Source organism: Papio anubis, chromosome 7 (assembly GCF_008728515.1).
Source record: "Papio anubis isolate 15944 chromosome 7, Panubis1.0, whole genome shotgun sequence".
In the NCBI taxonomy this organism is placed as follows: domain Eukaryota; kingdom Metazoa; phylum Chordata; class Mammalia; order Primates; family Cercopithecidae; genus Papio; species Papio anubis.
In genome coordinates this window covers 144,095,867-144,119,420 of record NC_044982.1, presented here as the reverse complement: position 1 = coordinate 144,119,420, position 23,554 = coordinate 144,095,867, and the positions used below count along the sequence as shown (strand labels likewise).

The following is a 23,554-nucleotide window of genomic DNA, read 5'->3' as shown; positions in this document are numbered from 1 at the left end:
CAGCACACACCTGTAGTCCCAGTTACTCAGGAGGCCAAAGCAAGAGGATCACTTGAGCCCAGGAGTTCAAAGCTGCAGTGAGCTATGATCACACCACTGCACTCTAGCCTGGGTGACGGAGTGAGACCCCATCTCAAAAAAGACAAGAAACAAAGAACAAGACAACAAATAGAAAACAGTAACAAAAATGGTAGATATTAATCTATCTATACAAACAATCACTTCAAACATCAATGGTCTAAATGTACCAAATAAAAGAGACTGGACAGACTAAATCAAAAAACAAAACCCAATTGTATGTTGTCTACAAGAAACTCACTTTAAGTATGTAAATGCAAATAAAGTAAATGGATGTAAATTATATACCCTACTAATACTCAAAAGAAAGTAAATATTGCTATATTAATTTGACAGAGCAGGATCCATGTAAAAAAAATTGACAAGTATAAAGAAGGGCATCATAGCCAAGCACAGTAGCTTGCACCTGTAATCCCAGCTATTCAGGAGGCTGAGGCAGGAGGATCACTGAGGTCAGGGGTTCAAGACCAGCCTGAACAACCTAGTGAGTACATCCCCAAGAAAATTAATAGTAATAATAACAAGAGTATTACATAATGATAAAGGGGTCAATTCTCTAAGAAGCCATATACTATGTGCCTAATAATATCTAGAAATATGCATGCATCTAACAATAGAGCTTCAAACTACATGAGGTAAAAAACAATAGAACTGTAAGGAGAAAGACGAATGCACTATTATAGCTGGAGACTTCAAAACTCTTCTGTCAGAAATGAACAGATCCAGCAGCCAGAAAATCAGTAAAGACACAGCTGAACTAAACAATACCATCAATTAACTAGATATAACTGACATCTACAGACTACTTAAGCCAACAACAGCAGAATACACATTATTCTCATGCTCATACAGAATATTCACCAAGACCAACCACATTCTGAGTGCTATAAAATATACCCTAACAAAATAATAGAAATCATACAATGTCCGCTCTCAGAACACAGTGGAATTTAACTAGAGATCAATATTAGAAAGACAACTGGAAAAATTCTGAAATACACGGAGATTAATACAACACACTTCTAAACACATGAGTCAAAGAAGAACTATCACAAGAAGTTTTAAAATATTTCATGCTGAATAAAAATAAAACATAACATCAAAATTTCTGGGATGCACTGAAAACGGTGCTTGAAGGGAAATTTATAGCACTGAGTGCATGTAGTAGAAAAGAAAGATCTAAAATCAATAACCAAAGTTTTTACTTTAGGAAACTAGAAAGCAAATTAAAGCAGAAGAGAAGAAATAATAAAAATTAGAGCAGAAATCAATCAAATTAAACATAGAAAATCAATAGAGAAAATTCAAAATATTTGCAAAAGACCTATATGATAAAAGACTGATATGCAAATATTTGAATAATTCTAAAAACTCAACAATAAGAAAACAAACCACCTGATTTTAAAATCGGTCAAACACTTCTGACACCCCACCAAAGAAGATATACAGATGGCAAATAAGCCCATGAAAAAGTGCTCCACATCACACATCATTAGAGAAACGCAAATTAATGACAATGAGATGTCACTACACACCTGTTAGATGACCAAAATCCAGATCACTGACAATACCAAATGCTGGTGAGCATGTGGAACTCTCATTCACTGCTGATGAGAATGCAAAATGATACAGCCACTTTGGAAGAAAATTTGGCAGTTTCTTATAAAACTAAACACGCTCTTATTATCAAATCCAGCAACAATGCTCTTTGGTATTTCCCCAAACAAGTAGAAAACTTTTCCCACACAAAAATCTGCACAGCAACCAAGATATCCCTCATTAGGTGAATGGATAAATGAACTGTGGTACCTCTAGACAATGGAATATTATTAAATGTTTAAAAAAATGACCTATCAAGCCATGAAAAGATGTGGAGGAAACTTAAGTGCGCATTACTAAATGAAAGAAGCCAATAAATGTATGACTTTAAATATATGACATCTGGAGAAGGCAAAATTAAAGAGAAAGTAAAAAGATTAGTCATCACCAGAGTTTAGGAGGCAGGAAAACAGAGAGTACACACAGGATTTTTAGGGCAGTGAAAAGAGAGAGAGATGGTTCCTGACATACAATGGTTCAACTTACAATTTTTCAACTTAAACGAGTTTATCAGAACATAACCCCATCATAAGTTGAGGAGCACCTGTATACACATAATGGTGGATATATGTCATTACACATTCATCCAGACCCACAGAATGTTCAATAAGAGTGAATCCTATTGTAAAACTATGGGATCTCGGTGATAGTGACGTATCAATATAGGTTCATCAATTGTAACAAATGTACAGCTGTGGGGGATGATGATACTGAGGGAGTACATACATGTGAGAGGGCAGGCAATATGTAGGATACCTCTATACTTTCCTCTCAATTTTGCTGTGAACCTAAAACTGTCTTTTTTAAAAAGTATTTTAAAAATTAGAGAAAAAAGAAAATTTAATATTTGCCTGTCTCAGGCTGGGTGTGGTGGTTCACATCTTTAATTCCAACATTCTGGGAGGCTGAGGCAAGACGACTGCTTGAGCCCAGGAATTTGAGATCAGCCTGGGCAACATAGCTAGACTCTATGTCTCTACAAAAAAAAAAAAAAAATTAGCCGAGTGTGGTGGCACACACCTGCGGTCCCAGCTACTCTGGAGGCTGAGGCCAGAGGACTGGTTGAGCCACAAGATCGAGGCTGCAGTGAGCTGTGTTTGGGCCACTGCACTCCAGCCTGGGCGACAGATAAATAAATAAATAAATAAATGATCTGCCTGTCTCACTTCAGGATTCTAGGCGTGTACCAAATTCTATTAAGACTAGAATGGAAATCTAACTTTTTTAGAAGTACTGATGGTTCCTGAGGAACCATCATTTCACTATAGAAATGACTAATGATCAGATTTGAAATCAAAGGACAGAAGTTTTTTTTCTCTTACAGTGGCACTGTAAATCTATACTTTTTTATTTGAGACAGGGTCTGGTTCTGTCGCCCAGGCTAGAGTGCAATGGCACCTTCTTGGCTCACTGCAACCTCCGCCTACTGGGCTCAAGCGATTCTTATACCTCAGCCTCCAGAGTAGCTGAGATGACAGGCACACGCCACCACGCTTGGCTAAATTTTGAATTTTTTAGTAGAGATGGGGTTTTACCATGTCGCCCAGGTTGGTCTCAAATTCCCGATCTCAGGCGATCCACCCACCCTGGCCTCCCAAAGTGGTGGGTTTACAGGCATGAGCCACCGCGCCTGGCCTAAACTATACTTATTAAAAAGAAAATACAACACAACAACAACAACAACAACAAAAATTGGTGTGTTGAGATACAGCACAAGAGATCATGAAAACTGAGGAAAAAAACAACAAAAAAAATTTTTAATAAAAAAAGAAAATGGAGAAGTGAAGACAGGTAGGATATCATTATAAAACAATCATTTAAAGTGGAAGAAAAAGGAATCTAACAGATTAGAATGGCAATGACCACCTTTGCACAGTTTCAAAGCAAATGAACTAAAAAACAGAGGATGAAGATAATACAGCTGCAAACGGAGAGGGGGAAGAGACACACATAAATGTTTATACAGAGATGTATCTCTGAACAATACTGTGAATAAAAGGATAGGCTTAATAAGTTTTATGGCTCTACTTATTAGGAACACTTTAGAGAATAATAATAATAATAGGTATAGAAGTACTACCTAATAGGCTAATAAATAATTTAGTTTATAAGCAGATAAACATTAAAATACATTTGTAAAAACCAAGTAAAATTCAAGAGTCTTGGCCAGGTGCGGTGGCTCATGCCTGTAATCCCAACACTTTGGGAAGCCAAGATGGGAGGATTGTCTGAAGTCTGGAGTTAGCTGCCTGGCCAACATGGTGAAACCCCATCTCTACTAAAACTACAAAAAATCAGCTGGGCGTGGTGGCACCCACCTGTAGTCCCAGCTACTTGGGAGTCTGAGGCAGGAGAATCGCTTGAACCTGGGAGGCAGAGGTTGCAGTGAACTGATATCGTGCCACTGCGCTCCAGCCTGGGCAACAGAGCAAGACTCCAACTAAAAAAAAAAAAAAAAATTCAAGAGTCTAGCTTGATTCATTGGAGAATTGCAGGTTACATCCAGAATATTTCAGAAAGCTTTGAAAAGACAGTAATCTGATACAGCAGCATGGGGGAAGGTCACTCAGAAGAAAATATAGGGTGAAATGCTAAGGCCTTCACACTTTAGGGTCAAAGAGAAAGGAACATACTATTAATGAGAGTTTTGCCTGAACTGAGAAAATCTAGGGTTCTTAAGTACAGAAAAGACTGTGAGAAAGAAAATTGAGAACTGAGGGAATGTGAGAGCAGGCAGTATATGAATTTTGAGAAGAGGAATTGATTAAAAGGAACAGAATTAGGGGTCGGGCTAATTCATCATAAAATATCTTTTTATCTTGTTTAAAAAAAAAAAAAAAAATCCCGGCCAGGCGCAGTGGCTCATGTCTGTAATCCCAGCACTTTGGGAGACTGAGGTGGGCAGATCATGAGGTCAAAAGATTGAGACCACCCTGGCCAACATGGTGAAACTCCGTCTCTACTAAAAATACAAAAACTAGCTGGGTGTGGAGGCGTGTGCCTGCAGTCAGAGTTACTAGGGAGGCTGAGGCAGGAGAATCGCTTGAACCCCAGAGGCAGAGGTTGCAGTGAGCTGAGATCGTGCCACTGCACTCCAGCCTGGTGACAGAGCGAGACTCTGACTCAAAAAAAAAACAAAACAAAAAAAAAACCCGTATCCCAGCTATCAAAAATTGAACATCAATTTTAAAATTAACTAATTCTATAAAGGGTTAGCCTCTGGTTAAATACCTTTTCCTTACACTCAGCCTTTTCATTGGGATCATTCAGTAAGAAGTCATTATGCCAACATGACAGCAAGAGCAGCTCAGCCCCATAAAAATGTTATCAGAATGGTCCAGATTACAAAGCACCCTCAACAAAATGAAGTTGTGAGGAATAAGTATGCAGAAGGCATAAGTTAGGAAGCCAAGAGAAGAGAGTCAAGGACTGCCTCACTGAAATAGGGACCAGAAGATTAAAAATCAATTTATTTTTGGAAAGTGAAGGGTTCTTAAGAATGAGATGTCATGCATTTATAAGCAGATAGGAAAAATATTTTAGTTAATAACGTAAAAAAAAAAATACAAGGAGAGAGCTAGCATCCAAGGGTCTCTAACTCATTCATAAAAGGTACTAAACTGATCTTCAAGCTTTATAAAATAGAATCCTGAGTAAACCATAGTCAAATTAAGCAGGAGAACCTCCTGAAGGGGCAGCAAAGCTGTATCCTGCCTCACCTGGAAGCATCTCCTTGGGGCCAAGTAGGAGAAAGGTGAAGTGGCACTATCCACACCAAGCTGATGCTGACATACCCTTCATGGGCTTGGCTGAGAGTAACACAGGTATCCTGGGATCTGTGCAACCCAGGAAGACGTAGGTCTGGCTGTACCTGTGTGCAGCCTCTACACCATTGAGTTGAGAACAACAACTCAAGAGAAATGGGGAGAAAATAGAAAAGGTCAGAAAAAGAGAGAGCCATCCTTTTACCTATTCTTTCTTCTCCAATTATTTATTTTTCTAGTATTGACAATGGGTGCTAATCTATCCACTGTTTTCCTGATTTACCATGTTGTGGAGAAGCTAAGTTTGAGCTAAAAATGACTATAAAACCAGAACTATTTTACTAGCATCATTCTCTAATCAAATGAGTCACCTGGTAGAGAAACTTGGATATGCCTGGGGCAAAGGAAAATGATCATCCCTATTTAATTTTGTTTCAAATCAAACATTTAAATATAAGTAATACCAGACAGTATGTCATTAAGCTGAGAATACAAAGGTGAACACAAACTAGCAATGTATTCAGGGTTTTATACCACTGGATTCATGTCAGAAAAAAAATTATTCATTTTTATAATAAAAACAAATGGGGCCCAAGTAGTAAAATGGACTTCAAAAATGACAACAGGGCCAGAAACAGTTACTCTCTGAAACTGAAGTTAATATGAATCAACACATAATCAACAGTATTATTTTTAATCCATCCTGCAGTGTGATTTGAAGGCAGCTTCCTTACTGTGATTAAAACACATTTAACATCCAAAGACATGAGTAGAGACAACTCAGAGGCATTTGTTATTGGTAGTTTAAAAAAGAAAGGCAAATAGCAGACTTACGACAATACTTTCCAAAGCAGTAAAAATTCTGCTAATTCACACTCTCTCATCCTTACTCCATGAAAAGGAACTCCCAAAGCCCAATTATTCTAAGTAATTACATATTTCTACTACTACTAACTAGTTATAAAATTTCCAAGAGAAAAATGCTCAGCATATTTATACCCGGCTGACACCAGTACATTCAATTAGTACTTAAAGAATGTAATTAAGGTTCAGGAAGATACAAATAAATTATAAATTATCATACAAATCACAAAGTGTATATTCTACAAAGGGCTTACCTTGCAGCTTTTTCAAAACAGCAACCTCCATTTTCAGAACTTGTTTTGGTTGTTGAGCTGATTCCACCTTCAGTGCAACATTCTCCCTGGTGAGCATGTCCAAGGCATCGTAAATTTCTCCAAAGCCCCCACCCCCAATCTTTCTCAACTGCACAGAAAATAAGAACACACACACTCAAAATTACTAGAAGATTCTAACTTGAAAGTAATTGATCTGTTATATTTAGAAAATGTATAATTTTACAATCTGTTTTATAAAATATTTCAATATTGTTAAATTAACTATGTATATGCCAAGAAAACATATGCCTGAAAATAACATCAAAACCTTTCCCCACAGGTTTATCCACAAAAAAGTAATGAAATTATTCCACCCACAAACAATTTTAAAATTTAGTTGACAGCCAGCATCAGAAATGTCACCAACAATACAGTATTTGAAAGAATCTCTTCCTACAAATACCACTCAACAACCAGATTTGTTGTTTTAATTTTAAGGAAGACTTTTTAAACTATGAAATCCTGGCTGAGTGCAGTGGCTCACTCCTGTAATCCTAGCACTTTGGGAGGCTGAGGCGGGAGGCTCACTTGAGGTCAGGAGTTTGAGACCAGCCTGGCCAACATGGTGAAATCCCATCTCTACTAAAAAATACAAAAATTAGCCAGGCATGGTGGCACATGCCTGTAATCCCAGCTACTCAGGAGGCTGAGGCAGGAGAATTGCTTGAACCCAGGAGGCAGAGGCAGTAGTAAGCCAAGATCCTGCCACTGCATTCCAACCTGGGTGACAAAGAGAGACTCCATCTCAAAGACGAAAAAAACAAAAAACACTACAAAATCACCCAGCCCTCTCACCACCACTTATCCTTTTCTCAGGGGTACCTAACAGGGTCCACAGAGCAGGCAGAGAACTCCAGTACCAAACTATCCCAGAATTCACTATACATCTATTTATTCATATACGAGTAAAAAAAAAATCAATTTAAGCAAGTTCAACAAACACTATTCTCTCTGATAAAATATGTGAGCTTAACTGGGGAATATGAGGATGCTGGTCTGAGTATCATAAGCAAGTTTTGAAGAGTCAGTGGCAACTGCACCTGTAGGCTCTGAAAGCTGGGTTGTGGGGGTAGATACTTCAAGCTAGATACAGCAATTATTTTCCATTTCCTGAAACTAGGTTGTCTCCTTATCACATTATCCAACATCCAGGATGTGATATAATGTAGGAAGTCATCATAGGCACAGGGTTCTAAATCCTAACCAGCTCAAGACGCCCCAGTTCCATGTTCGATCTCTTTCTCCACTTGATCATCACTGATTACTACATCTAGGTTAATTTATCTTCTGAATTTCTACAGTAATTATTTGTTTAATCATTCAATTAATCACTGTACTGGGCCATACCTCAGGTACCGGGCCAGGGCTCAGATATCACTTGTATTATTACCTTGTATTTTTCAAATTAAAGACCTGTCCATGAAATACTTTGTTTTTAAACTGTCATGTTGATTAACTTTCCATTGTCAATATCCTATCCCGTTACAGAGAAACTAAGCTTCTTCGAAGAGATGGCCATTTGTTCTATTCTATTTCCTTGTGTCCCCCATAGCATTTGGCAAAGTGCTAACTTATAAATATAATCCTATACTTATTACTTTGCACATGTGAGCCATAATCCTTCTTTATTTTTATTTATTTATTTTTAATGTTTTCAGTTGGTAGTCTCACACTGTCTCCAGGGCTGGAGTGCAGTGACATGATCTTGGCTCACTGCAACCTCGGCCTCCCGGGTTCAAGCAATTCTCCTGCCTCAGCCTCCCCAGTAGCTGGGATTACAGGTGTGCGCCACCACGCCTGGCTAATTTATGTATTTTTAGTAGAGATGGGGTCTCACCATGTTGGCCAGGCTGGTCTCAAACTCCTGATCTCAGGTGATCTGCCCACCTCTGCCTCCCAAAATGCTGGGATTCCAGGCGTGAGCCACGGCACCCGGCTGATCCTGCTTTATTGTCATTTGGTGATGGGAAAGGAATACTACATGAAACTACAGGATAAGTTCAAGATTTTTAAAAAGTTCCAGAAGTGGCCAGGTGTGGTGGCTCACACCTGTAACCCCAGCACTTTGGGAGGCCGAGGTGGGCGGATCACGAGGTCAGGAGTTTGAGACCAGCCTGACCAACATGGAGAAACCCTGTCTCTACTAAAAATACAAAAATTAGTCAGGCGTGGTGGCGCATGCCTATAATCCCAGCTACTCAGGAGGCTGAGGCAGGAGAATCGCTTGAACTTGGGAGGCGGAGGTTGCAGTGAGCAGAGATCATGCCATTGCACTCCAGCCTGAGCGACAGTGTGAGACTCTGTCTCAAAAAAAAAAAAAAAGGTCGCAGAAGCATTCAGTTAAATAAATTGTTCCTTCATGGGCCTTGATTGATATACTTATGATTCTTTATATTTTGCCCATTAAATAAAACCTAGTGTAGCTTTAAAAACTCATACACAGTACCAAACAGATTCCTTTCTAACTAAGGACTGGTAGAGGCAGCTTCATGTTTTACCTCACAAAAAAACCTTATTAAATGACAGAATAAAACAACTAGGCTGAAGTAAATGTTTTTGCTTCTTTGTCTATTTCTGTCCCTATAATGCCATTTAAACATTAATAGAGCATTTTTTAATTGGCCTGACAAAGCCCTAAGAAATTATCAAGGTTTATGAGGCAAAGAGAGAGGCAGTTTAGTATGATTGGGGTACACAGATTACAGGAAGAATAGAGGTAAGGTCTGTGGGAGATTGTATTTTCCAACAATAGGCACAATAATATCATCCATCCCTGCTCTTCTTCAATGTGAAGAAAACCGTTCACACTGATGAAGGCAATGTGACCTTGCTACTCCGCCATCAAGAGGTAGAGTCCATTTTCCCCTTAACTGCTTTCATCAACAGAATAGGGCAAAGGGCAAAGTGACACTGTGCCAGCTCTGAGGACAGCCCTTAACCAGCCTGGTAGCTTCCATTTCCTGTCTCTTGAAAGCTAGCCACCATGTAAGAAATGGGACCATCTGGCCGGGCGCAATGGCTCACATCTGTAATCCCAGCACTTTGGGAGGTCGAGGCGGGTGGATCACCTGAGGTTAGGAGTTTGAGACCAGCCTTGCCAACATGGTGAAACCCCACCTCTACTCAAAATACAAAAATTAGCCGGTGTGATGGTGCACGCTTGTAATCTCAGCTACTCGGAAGGCTGAGGCAGGAAAGTCGCTTGAACCCGGGAGGCGAGGCTGTGGTGAGCTGAGATTGCGCCACTGCACTCCAGCCTGGGCGACAGAGTAAGACGCTGTCTCAAAAAAAAAAAAAAGAAAAGAAAGAAAGAAAGAAATGGGACCATCCTGAGAAGCCACAGCCATGTGGTGATGCCCTAGAAAACAAGCCACCAGGTTGGGGGTTGGGAGTTGGGGGTGAAGAGCTAAGGAACCCCATGATACCAGACAAGTGAGTAAAGAAACCATTTATAAATGGATCCTCTAACTGAAACAATCCTGCTAGTGCCACATAAGAGACAAATCACCCAGGCAAACTCTTCCCAAATTCCTAAGGCACAAAACTGCAAGCAAAATAAAATGATTGTTTTAAGCTTCTAAATTTTGATGTAGTTTGTTACATAACAATAAATAACTAAAACATCATCTGTAACAATGAGCTTGTCATTTTTTTTTTTAACTAAAAATGCCCCTATGCCCTCCCAAATGTTGGAGATAAGTTCCTCAGATATATTAGTTCTAACTACCAGGACAAGGGAACCATGCCAATTAAGAGTTTCACTTGTCACCTTTTGATATGTCCACTGGAGAACAAACTAGCCTTAACATAGTGCTTAGTGTAATCCTCTCACCAAAGCAACACTCATGTCTGACTTACATAAAAGATTAGCAACTGCTGAATCTCCCTGCACCAGTCCATGATGCTGACATAGTTTTCTTATATTTGGTCAAGTAAATTTTCAAAGTCTACTGACTTACCTAATCAGTAAAACACACTGTACCATACGAATAAAAAATAAAAATTCTATTTCTAAAGAGTCTTCTTTTTCCAATCTGTTCATAAATTAAGGGAACCATTAAAATAGCTTTGTAAAACCTACTAATGGAAAAAAACTTTGGTGGACTGTGTAGCAATAAAAAATAATTAAATATATCCAAAACAAAAATAGTTCCTTAAAGAAATGAGTAGTATTAGAAAGATGGCAGATTCTAGGTCTAGGGAAAGAAAGCCATTGAAAGACTATTAGGATCCTGTCAAAAGAACTCAGAAGACAATGTGAAGTGTGTCCCCTTAGTCAAATAAGACAATTTAAACATCTATAAGGATAACTACCATGGACTGAAACACATAAATTTGTTCAAATCTTTCTTAATTATACTAAAAAACAAATCTAATTGGTCACTTTTGGAGAATGATAAGAAACCAATTCATTGTTTTGAAAACTGGTAAATTAAAAAAGAGAAGCAAGTATTTATCTTGTTTTCCTAATCAAATTGTACCCCAAGATAATCAAATAATTGATGATAAAAAAAATTTGTCCTTATAGATACACTTCAGCTAATAAATGAATTATGGAATATCACTAATTTGCAATCCCTAAATAATAGACCTAGGCAATGATCATCAATAGTGTTACCACCACAAAAAAGATAGACAGATGGACAATAAGATATTATATGCCTCCTAGTGAAGGCTCACAATAACATTTATGAAAAAAAGATGTCCCCATCTCAAAACAAACCTAAAGTCAGATCTAATCCAGCCTGTAGATATAACTACCAATTTACATGAAATACACAAGACAGAGAAACGTGTTAACATCAAATGGAAGCAGATAGCAAAATCCAAACCATGGGAAATTTTACAGACAAATCACCTAATTTCTTCAGTAAATAAATTGTAAGGGGAAAAAAAGAACAATAAAGAGGAAGGAACCTAGAAATGAAAAGAAACTTAAGTGATGGCAACTAATTACAATATCCAGATTTTATTTGGATCTTGATTCAGACTGTTGAAAATACTTTACAATCAGGAGAATGTGAAAACTAAAACTATATTTGGTGATATTAAGAAATGATTACCTGTTTCTAGTACTACTACAGTATTTTATAACAGTAGAAAGTAGCTGAAAATACCACATGCTAACAGACAAAATGACACACAACCTTGGGGGAGGAGTCAGCAGGAAAGAAATGATTATTTTTAAGGTATGATAATGGTATTACGATTATGTTTTTAAAAGTAAGTCCTTACTTGTTAGAGATACATACTGAAGTATACACAGAAGAAATGCTAAGGTTAAATATCACTTCAAAATATTCTGGGAGAGAGATGAAACAAGATTAATCATACACTGATGACTATTTAACTTGGGTCATGAGTACATGGAGGTTCATTATATAAGTCTCTATTTTCTATGTATACTTACAATTTTCCTTAATAAAAAAAAAAAAAGAGCAGCTCATTGGACTTGCTTTTTTTTTTGAGATGGAGTCTCGCTCTGTCGCCCAGGCTGGAGTGCAGTGGCGCAATCTCAGCTCACTGCAAGCTCCGCCTCCCGGGTTCACACCATTCTCCTGCCTCAGCCTCCTGAGTAGCCGGGACTAGAGGCACCCACACCACGCCCGGCTAATTGTTTGTATTTTTTTTTTAGTAGAGATGGGGTCTCACCGTGTTAGCCAGGATGGCCTCGATCTCCTGACCTCATGATCGGCCCGCCTCGGCCTCCCTAAGTGCTGGGATTACAGGCGTGAGCCACCACGCCCGGCCAGCTCATTGTAATTTCAAACACTGTATTTTTTTCATTTGTTCAAAAATTTAGTACTATATGAAGCAAGAGTAAGAATTAGGGTATAAACAGAGCTTAATCATAGAAAAATAAATGTAAATAACTGCTTTAGGCATATAAGTAATGTATATAATATTTCCTAATGACATGCTATTTTTATCAGGATACCAAAAATTACCCCGATATGTATACACACACACACACACACACACATTCTGAGATGTACACTCACCACTTTCCATCTTTCTTTCACTAGAATTCCAACACTCAGGATATCCGGCTGCTCTCCTCCCCCGCTCATTGCAATACACTGATTATGGTAGAACAGTTACACAGGCATCCAGTTCTCAAGGGTGGTTTCCATTTAACCTAAAACAACAATAACAAAAAATAGTAGCAGTATATTAGGGTTAACTAATCAACACAAATGACATTCCAACATCAGTAAGCACTACTAATACTATACATTAGTTTGGCTACTTTGTTGGGAAGAAGGGGAAAAAGACCCAGAAATGTTTAATGCATATTTTTTAAAACCACATATCTTTCCATTACAGATGCCCAGTGAAATAGCTAGGCGTTACAAAGACACTGTTAAAACACAGGTATTATTTATAATAACTGAGATTGTTAGATTATAGGGCAAGCATGATGTCATGGCACTTGAACTAGGTAGATGACTATCCTGAGTACAATACACTGCTGAGAAGACACAGTACCTAATTTACAACTGCTTAGTTTGTAACTTAGAGCTTAATAACATTATAGCTAATATTTTAATGTTACAAAATGCACTTAAAATGCATAGGAAATAAATACTAACAAAGAAAAGGGTTGTTGACCAAACCTGATACAACGACATTCTAAGAAAAAGAGGATATTAATAAGATGAACAGCATACCTGTAGAAAATGAAGATATAGCAGAAAAATACAGCCTAAAGGAGATGAAAACTGTAACCTAGTCCAGGAATGAAAACGATATTGATACACAGTGACTTTTAAGATACATTGTTTAGTGAAAAAAGGCAAGACAGTAAAGAGTTTATAGTATGCTATACTTTGCAGAAAAAGGAGATAAATGTTGAGTATATTTAAGTATCTGCTTTTTTTTTTTTTAGAAAGAAAGGAAAAGAAGGAGAGATAAGCTAAAACTTAATGAAAATGATTCTTTGTAGCAGAAGTCAGCAAATTTTTTCAAAACAGGTCTGGAAAGTAAATATTTTAGTCTCTAGGCCACATACTGTATTCTCTGTTATAGTTACTCGATTCTGCCACTGTAGCACAAAAGTCACACACAATTATGTAAACGAATGAGTATGGCTGTGCTCCAACAAAATCTTATTTACAAAAAAAAAAAATGTGGGCCAAATTTGGCCTGCAGACTGTTTCAACCTTTACTCAATAGAAAGCAAAACAAAAGGCCAGGTGTGGTAGTTCACACCTGTAATCTCAGCATCTTGGGAGGCTGAGGCAAGAGGGATGCTTGAGCCCTGGAGTTTGAGACCAGCCTGGGCAACACAGGGAGATCCCATCTCTACAACAAATTTAAAAATTAGCCAGACGTGCTTGCACGTACTCGTAGTCCCAGCTACTCAGGAGTCTGAGCAGGGAGGATCACTTGAGCTTGGAAGGCTGAGGTTGCAGTGAGCCGTGAAGGTGCCACTGCCCTCCAGCCTGGGTGACAGAATAAGATCCTGTCTCAAAAAAGAAAGAAAAAAAGGATGGAAGGGATAAGGAAGAAAGCCAGACTTCCGTGAATGCATCTTGTGATATAGTTTTGATTCTGGAACCATGTAAATATTTTACGTATGATAAAAAAAAAAAGTTCTAAACTCCAAATTCCAGAAAGGACCATAACAACAAGTAATCACCAGAACTGGTGTTAAACCCATCCTACACCCATCAAAGGGAGTTCTGAATGAGTGATATCACTTCAGCAAGTCACCAGTCAGCAACACCACAATTCATAACCACATTTACATAATAAAAGGTCAATCAATTCCTAAATACTCCTACTTCACCAATCCCTGAGCTCCGTAATTCCTCAAATCCTATTTAAGACCAGCAGTTTCTTTTCTTTTCTTTTTTCTTTTAAAACAAAGTCTTGCTCTGTCACCCAGGTTGGAGTGCAGTCGTGCAATCACAGCTCATTATATCCTTGAACTCCTGGGCTCAAGCAATCTTCCCATCTCAGCCTCCCAAGGAGCTGGGACTACAGGAGCACACTACCATACCTGGATAACATTGTTTGTTTGTTTATTTTTAATAGACAGGGTCTCACTATGTTGTCCAGGCTGGTCTCAGACTCATGGCCTCCAGTGATCCTCCTACCTCAGCCTCCCAAAATGGTGGGATCATAAGCATGAACCACTGCACCTGGTTGGGCAGTTTGTTTCATTCAGAGAAATTATGTCCTACAATTATGACTCTCCCTTGTATATCGCACAATAAATTTAGCATTTTGTTCAGAAAACGAATGATGGCATGTTCAAAACAAAAGACAAAAATTTTAAAAAACACTAAAAATAAAGGACAACTCAAAACCAACTGAAACCAATAATCTACTGCAATCTGTTCCCCAAAAACCTATGGAACTAAAAGAATTTTAAAACAATAACCCATTGCATCCATTGCATACTGAGTTTGTGCCATAGTCACACAGAAAATAATTACTTCAGCTGGGCATGGTGGCTCACACCTGTAATCCCAACACTTTGGGAGGCCGAGACAGGTGGATCTCTTGAGGTCAGGAGTTCGAGACCAGCCTGGGCAACATGGCAAGACCCTGTCTCTACTAAAAATGCAAAAATTAGGCCAGGCGTGGTGGTGGGCGCCTGTAGCCCCAGCTACGCAGGAGGCTGAGGCAGGAGAATGGCTTGAATCCGGGAGGCAAAGGTTGCAGTGAGCCGAGATTGTGCCACTGCATTCCAGCCTGGGTGACAGAACGAGACTCCGTCTTAAAAAAAAAAATTAACATTCTCCACAGATTTTAAATAAGACTCAAATTTCAAAAAAAAAAAAAAAAAAATCTTTTAATGTTGGGCACACAATCCAAAATTACCAAGCACACAAAGAACCAAGAATATCTCAATTTATATATGAAAGTGCAATCAATAGATACAAATGCCAAGATGACACAGAGTTAGGATTTATCAGGCAAAAATGCTACAAGAAATAAAGGTGAACACCCTAGAAATGAATAAAAAGATATAAAGTCTCAGTAAAGAAATAAGAGACATAAAGAAAGAAATTGAAAATTTAAGCCAGGCATGGTGGCTCACGCCTGTAACACTAGCACTTTGGGAGGCTGAGGCAGGCAGATCACAAGGTCAAGAGTTCGAGACCAGCCTGGCCAACGTGGTGAAATCCCATCTCTACTAAAAATAGAAAAATTAGGCAGGCGCGGTGGCTCAAGCCTGTAATCCCAGCACTTTGGGAGGCCGAGACGGGCGGATCACGAGGTCAGGAGATCGAGACCATCCTGGCTAACACGGTGAAACCCCGTCTCTACAAAAAAAAAAAAAAAAATTAGCTGGGCGTGGTAGTAGGTGCCTATAATCCCAGCTACTCAGGAAGCTGAAGCAGGAAAATCACTTGAATCCAGGAGGTGGAGGTTGCAATGAGCTGAGATGGTGCCACTGTACTCCAGCCTGGGCGACAGAGTGAGACGCCATCTCAAAAAATAAAAATAAATAAAATAAAAATAAATAAATAAATAAATAAATAATTTAGAAGTGAAAAATACAGTAACTGAAATTTTAAAATTTCACTGGATGGGGTCAATAGAAAAATGGCAGTGTCAGAGTAAAGAGTCAGTAAACTGGAAGACAGATCTATAGAAATTACACAGTCTGAAGATAAAAGATTCTTATAAATGAATATAGACCCCAGGGACTAGTGGGACAATACTAAAAATGCTAATATTTGTGTCATTAGAGTCATAAAAGAAGAGGTAACAGTTTAGGATAGAAAAAATATTAAAAATGGCTAAAACTTCACAAATTTTGTGAAAGACATAAAACAGATTGATGAAGCTGACTGAATACAATAGGCGTGCGCGCACACACACACACCTCTTAAACATATCATAATCAAACTGCTGAAAATTAAACAGAAAAAAAAAATTAAAAATAACTAGAAAACAGCCAGGCACGGTGGATCACAACTGTAATCCCAGCACTTCGTAAGGCCGAGGCGGGCGGAACACCTGAGGTCGGGAGCTCGAGACCAGCCTGACCAATACGGAGAAACCCTGTCTCTACTAAAAATACAAAATTAGCCAGGTGTGGTGACACATGCCTGTAATCCCAGCTACTCGAGAGGCTGAGGCAGGAGAATCGCGTGAACCCGGAAGGCTGAGGTTGTGGTGAGCCGAGATCGCGCCATTGCACTCCAGCCTGGGCGACAAGAGCAAATCTCCGTCTCAAAAAAAAAAAAAAAGTAGAATGGTAAAGGGACTCATGATGGTGGTTAGGTTTCTGCATTATTTCAGGTAATGTAATATTCATATTATATAATATTTATATAACATAGTTAATATTTAATGTAAGAATTCTAAGTAGATGGTACAAAGGAGATATATTGTAAGTCCTAGAGCAATCGCTTTAAAAACTACACAAAGAGATACCACGAAAAGCAAAAAAAAAAAGTGGAATACCAAAACATGTTAAGATAATCCAAAAGTAGGCAGAAAGAAACAGAAGAACAAAAATAAAGGGACAAATATAAAACAAATAATACAATGGTTGACCTGAATCCAAACTTACCTGTAATTACCTTAAGTATAAATGGCATAAACATGCCGCTGAAAAGACAGAGATTAGCAGGATAAATATGATTCTATAAGAAACTCACTTCAAAAATAATATGTAGGTTAAAGTGAATATACTAAATACCACTGAAAATAATAACAATAATAATACTATTATTATGTAGGTTAAAAGAAATGGGGAAAAAGTATACCATGCAAATATTAACAAAAGGAAAGCTGGAGCATCTATTATAATATCTGACAGTGCTGACTTCAGGGCAAAGAAAATCACTGGAGATAAAAAGAAATACAGAACCATGGAAGAGCCAATTTACAAAGAAATTATAAACGTGTATGCACCTTAAAAAGACCATCAAAATACATGAAATAAAAATTAATGAACTGAAAGGAGAAACAGACAAATCTGTGATTATAACTGGAGCAGACAAATCCATAGAACAACTGAACACTTCGCTCCTGTACCAAAGAAATAACTAGATAGAAAATTGGCAATAATACAGAAGCTAAAACAGTACCATTAGGGTATAATTTAAAAATATATTTGGTTGTGATATTGTGGCTTGTATTAATAATAAGAAATACAAATATTTGGTCTTTGTCCCTGGTTCTTGTTCAGAGCTCATAAAGCCCTTATAATTTCTGAAGTGATTAGGGTGATAGGAACATCTTTTGGTATAATATTTGGTTTTTGTCCTTGGTTCCTGAAATAGCTCCAGATAGATAAAAGATGATAGGAGTAGATTTTGTTATTCATAACAAGCCCCTTTCAACCACATCTGGGTTTTTGTTAATGAGGTGACTTTAGGAAATCTTTAAAGATAGAGGGCTGGTTGCCAGGGAAACCAACCATGTGATCAGAGGGCTGGAACTTTCAGCCCCACTCACAAGGTCTGGGGAGGAGAGAGATGCTGAAGGTTGAGTAGACTACCAATGGCTAATGGTTTAATCAATCATGCCTTAATGAAGCCTCCACTAAAAACACAAAGCACAAGTTTTGGAGACTAATAAGCATGTTGTGAGGGTAGTGTATCCTAACTTCATGAGGAAAGAAACTCCTGCTCTGAGGATCCTTCCAGACTTTGCCCTATGTATCTCTTCATCTGTATCCTTGTTTATATCCTTATTAGATAATAAACCAGTAAGCATAAATAAAGTGTTTCCCTGAGTTCTGAGAGCCATTCTAGCAAATCGCACTTCTCTGTCATTTGCCAGAAGTATTGAGTATAGTAGTGAGAACAGTTTATTTTTCTTATCTTACATTTTGGTGTCAGAGAATTGGTATTCATCTCCAAATTCCTGGCAGTGCTTGGAATTTCCTAAGTGATATGAATGCCTCTGTTATGCTAATGAAGTGACTCCAAGCTTCAGGATGGGGGCTGTCACCTGAAAGCATATGACTACATATGCTTTACTAGAACTTTCATCTCCACCTCCCAACTTCCAGGAAAAGAGGGACTACTGATTGAGTTCAATCACATGACCAGTGATTTCATCAACCATGCCTATGTAATAAGCTCTTTTTGTTGTTGTTTTTTTGAGATGGAGTCTCACTCTTTTTGCCCAGGATGGAGTGCACTGGCGCAATCTTGGCTCACTGCAACCTCCGCCTCCAGGGTTCAAGCGATTCTCCTGCCTTAGCCTTGTGAGTAGCGGGCCACCACACCTGGCTAATTTTTTTGTATTTTTAGTAGAGACAGGGTTTTACCATGTTTGGCTAGGCTGGTCTCAAACTCCTGACCTCAGGTGATCCACCCGCCTCAGCCTCCCAAAGTGCTGGCATTACAGGCGTGAGCCACTGCGCCCGTTTTTTTTTGTTTGTTTGTTTTAAGAGATGGGGTCTCACTGTCGCCCAGGCTGGAGTGCAGTGGTACAGTCGTAGCTCATTGCAGCCTCGAACTCCTGGGCTCAAGCAGTCCTCCCGTCTCAGCTTCCCAAGCAGCTAGACTACATGCATGTGCCACTACACCCAGCTCATTTCACTTTGTGTAGAGACAGGGTCTGGGTATGTTGCCCAAGCTGGTCTTGAACTCCTAGACTCAAACGATCCTCCCACCTCAGGCTCCTAAAGTGCTGGGATTACAGGCATAAGCCACTGTGCCCAGCCCTGAACTCTGGATATTAAAAACTCTGTAAATCTTAAATTCAGCTAGATAAAAAAGAAATTGGGGGAAAAAAAAACACTCTGAACAACAAGGCTCAAGGAGCTTCCTGGTTGGTGAACATACCGATGTACCAAGGGGATTGTGGGAAGGCCCAAACTTACACTCAACCAGGGAAAATCTGAGTGGCTTGTGCTACAGACTGAAGTGAAGGCGGCTTTGTGGGACTAAGCCCTGTAACCTGTGGGGTCTGCATTAACTTGAAGCAATTAGTGACAGAATTAAAGTGAATTATAGGACACCCAGATGATGTCAGTGAACTTAAACACAACCATCAAACAACTGGAACTGATATTTATAGAACACTCCACCCAACAAAAGCAGAATACACATTCAAACTCACAAGGAACGTACACCAAGAGACTATATAATATCCCAGGTCATGAAACAAATTTTAGCAAATTTAAAAGAACTGAAATCATATATACTATGTTCTCTTATAACAAGCTAGTATATTCTAGCTTAATGATATTAAGCTAGAAATCAATAACAGCAAGATAACAAGAAACTCTACATACACTTGAAAATTAATAACAACAGGGCAAGGTGCCTGATTTTATATAAATAACACTATATTGGAACTAAGCCATGCTCATTCAATTATATGTTGTGTATGGCTGATTTCATACTACTACAGCAGAGTTAAATAACTGCAACACAGACGGTATTACACTTAGGCCTAATATATTTATTTTCTGGACCTTAATAAAATGTTTGGCTGGGCACAGGGGCTCGCACCTGTAATTCCAGCATTTGGGGAGGCCAAGGCAGGTGGATTGCTTGAGCTCAGGAGTTCAAGACCAACCTAAGCAACATGGCAAGACCCTCTGAGGAAAGAGAGAGACCCTCTCATATTGTTTTATATTGTTTTATATTCAGTACCTGTTTTAAGAAAAAAACAAGGAAGCGAAACCAAAGACAGGCAGCCCAGCGCCAGGCCTAAAACTGGGCCTGGGCCTGCCTGGCCTAAATCTAGTAGTTAAAAATCAACTCATGACTTAGAAACTGATGTTATCCAAAGATTACCAGCAACGTACAAGAACATTGTGAAACTCCCTGCTCTGTTCTGTTTCATTCTGACCAATGGTGCATGCAGCCCCTATCACGTACCCTCTGCTTGCTCAAATCAATCACGACCCTTTCATGTGAAATCTTTAGTGTTGTGAGCCCTTAAAAGGGACAGAAATTGTGCACTCAGGGAGCTCGGATTTTAAGGCAGTAGCTTGCCGATGCTCCCAGCTGAATAAAGCCCTTCCTTCTACAACTCGGTGTCTGAGAGGTTTTGTCTGCGGCTCATCCTGCTACATTTCTAGGTTCCCTGACAGGAAGCGAGATGACTGAGGGACGGCCGAGACAGCCCCTTAGGCAGCTTAGGCCTACCCTGTGGAGCATCCCTGTGGGGTACTCCGGCCAGCCTGAGTGACAAGATCCAAAGAGTGCTCCCAGGTAGGCAATTGCCCAGGTGGAACGCCTCACCACAGCAGCATGTAGCAGGCCCCCGCGGAGGATTAACACAGTGGCTGAACACCGGGAAGGAACTGGCACTTGGGAGTCTGGACATCTGAAACTTGGTAAGACTAGTCTTTGGAACTTGCCCACTCCATTTAAGTGGAAGCGTGGCCTGATCACCCATGGTGTGCCTTTATTGGCACTATGGTGTTGGTTTTGGTTTTGACTTGGTTTGAATTGCTTGACAGGACTGGTCTTGGGAATTTGCCTACTCCATTTGAGTGGAAGTGTGGCCTGATCACCCACGGTGTGCCTGTACTGGCACTTTGGTTTTTGTTTTTGACTTGACTTGGGACTGCTTGATACTTTGGTTTTGGTTTTGACCTGGCTTGGATTTCTGGATACCCTGATTTTGGTTTTGATTTTGGTTTGGTGTAAACTGCAGAAGTGTGTGTGTGCCCTTTTTGCCTGTTTTTTATTTTGTGGTGTGCGTGTGGTATGTGGTGTAAGTGTGGTGTTTTGTCTCGAAGCATGGGAGCATGGGTCAAGCACAAGTAAGCCCACCCTACTAGGAACTATGTTAAAAAATTTCAAGAAAAGGAAAAAAGTGGGGAGGCAGAATTTATATAAAAAGAATGTTATATGGTAAATTTTTGTCCTGAAATAAATTAACTGGTTGTTAAAGAAAAAAATGTTTGTACTAAGTCAGAAAGTTGAGACATGTCAAAAAATTGTCTGCGAAAGTCATGAAAGAAAAAACGTTATTAAAAAAATTTTATGCAAAAACTGTTGTATAATTTAAAAGTAATAAGGCCTCCTGAATACTATTGAAGAATCAGTTTATGTGCAAGGTGTATAAAAAAAGTAAAATACACCTTTGGTAAAAAGATTATAAGGAGGCATAAGAATGTGGATTTTTACCTACATTAAAAGGTTAAAATAATTGTTGTTTTGAAAGTTTAAGCAAGTTTTAAAACGTTAATTGTAAAAAAGTTCTGTGTGTAAACATATTAGCTAAAGTTAAAAAGGTATCATTCAGTTTTTCTGTGAACTGGACATTAAAATAAAAATGCAACAGGTTTTTCTTAAAGCATCAACCTGCTCTTTAACAAAAATTATAAAGGGTTAAAAAGAGTCTATAAAATCTTACCTTATGGTCAAACATGAAAAATTGGATAAATATGTCTACAAGGTTTTATTAAAATTAAGTTTAACATTAACAACACACTAATATAAAGGTAAAATTTAGCTTATCTGGTATGAAAATCATACAAGAAGCATTATTAAATATAAAATCGTGTTTAGCTTTCTTTGCTCTAAAAACTAATAAAGATAGGTGCTAAAAGAAACACTCATTTTACTAGAGGATCATAGAAGTTAAAGACTTAAAACAAATTTTGGCACCTAAGACAGCATACCAAGATGCAAATGCCTGGTTGAAATGGATCAAATATTCCATCTGCACGTTAAACAAAAGCAACTGTTATGCTTGTGCAATGGCAGGCCAGAGGCCCTAATTGTGCCCCTTCCACTAAGGTGGTCCTCCAACCAACCAGGCATGGGCTGCATGGTAGCTCCTTTCCAGGATTCTACAGCCTGGAGTAATAAGTCATGCCGAGCTCTCTCTGCTATATTCCAAAGTCCCTGCAGGTCAGCCCCCAAGGGCCATCCAGCTTCCGTCTCCCAACACTAAGTTCGCTTCGTGTCTTTCATGGCAGGGAGGAGACTCAGCATTCCTTGGAGACCTGAAGGGATGCAGTGAGCTTAAGAATTTTCAAGAACTTATCAATCAGTCAGCCCTTGTTCATCCCCAAGCGGATGTGTGGCAGCATTGCGGTGGACCTTTACTGGGCACTCTGCCAAATAACTAGAGTGGCACTTGTGCTTTAGTCCATTTGGCTATCCCCTTCACCCTGGCATTTCATCAACCAGAGGAAAAATAATAATAATTATAAGACATCGTAAAGCAAGAGAAGCCCTTTACAGGTCTTTCAACTCTCACATCTATTTAGATGCAATTGGAGCCCCGGATGGAATACCAGATTAATTTAAAGCTTGAAATCAAATAGTTACAGGATTTAAGTCAATATTTTGGTAGATGACAGTCAATAAAAATGTAGATTAGATAAACTGTATCTATTACAACCAACACCAACGAGCTTTTCATGAGTTAAAAAGAAACACTCATGTCAGCTCCAGTCCTGAGGCTACCTAACCTGACAAAACTCTTTATAATCTATGTGTCAGAAACAGAAAAAATACCAGTTGGAGTTTTAACCCAGACTGTAGGGCCCTGGCCAAGGCCAGTGGCCTATCTCTCAAAACAATTAGATGGGGTTTCCAAAGGCTGACTCCCATGTCTAAAGGCCCTGGCAGCAACGGTCCTGTTAGCACAAGAAGCAGATAAGCTAACACTTAGGCAAAACCTAAACATAAAGTCCCCCTATGCTGTGGTAATTTTAATAAATGCCAAAGAACACCACTAGCTAATGAATGCTAGACTAACTAGATACCAAAGCTTGCTCTGTGAAAATCTCCACATAACCACTGAAGTTTGCAACACCCTAAACCCCGCCACCTTGCTCCTGGTATCAGAGAGCCCAGTTAAACATAACTGTGTAAAAGTATTGGACTGAGTTTATTCTAGTGGGCCCAACCTCCGAGATCATCTTTAAACATCAGTAGATTGGGGGCTGTACGTGGATGGCAGCAGCTTCGCCAACCCCTGCAAAGTGACTCTGAAGAAGATCACAAGCCCTACTCCAGTCACACCCGGAAGCTGACT

At 39.1% G+C, this 23,554-nt stretch overlaps 1 protein-coding gene across 9 annotated transcripts in view; it reads right to left on the bottom strand.

The window, feature by feature from the left end:
- The window catches only part of TTBK2 (tau tubulin kinase 2), a 177,536-nt gene that overhangs the window by 125,877 nt on the left and 28,105 nt on the right, over positions 1-23,554 (bottom strand). For 3 of the 9 annotated variants that reach the window (XM_021940500.2, XM_017960562.3, XM_017960564.3), the window contains exons 2-3: positions 12,622-12,758; positions 6,560-6,707 (exon numbers count right to left, since the gene is read on the bottom strand). In XM_021940500.2, the coding sequence (XP_021796192.1) occupies positions 6,560-6,707; positions 12,622-12,690 (217 nt within the window). In that variant the 5' untranslated portion in view covers positions 12,691-12,758. The other 6 variants (XM_021940503.2, XM_017960568.3, XM_017960565.3 and 3 more) reach the window with 5 other exon arrangements.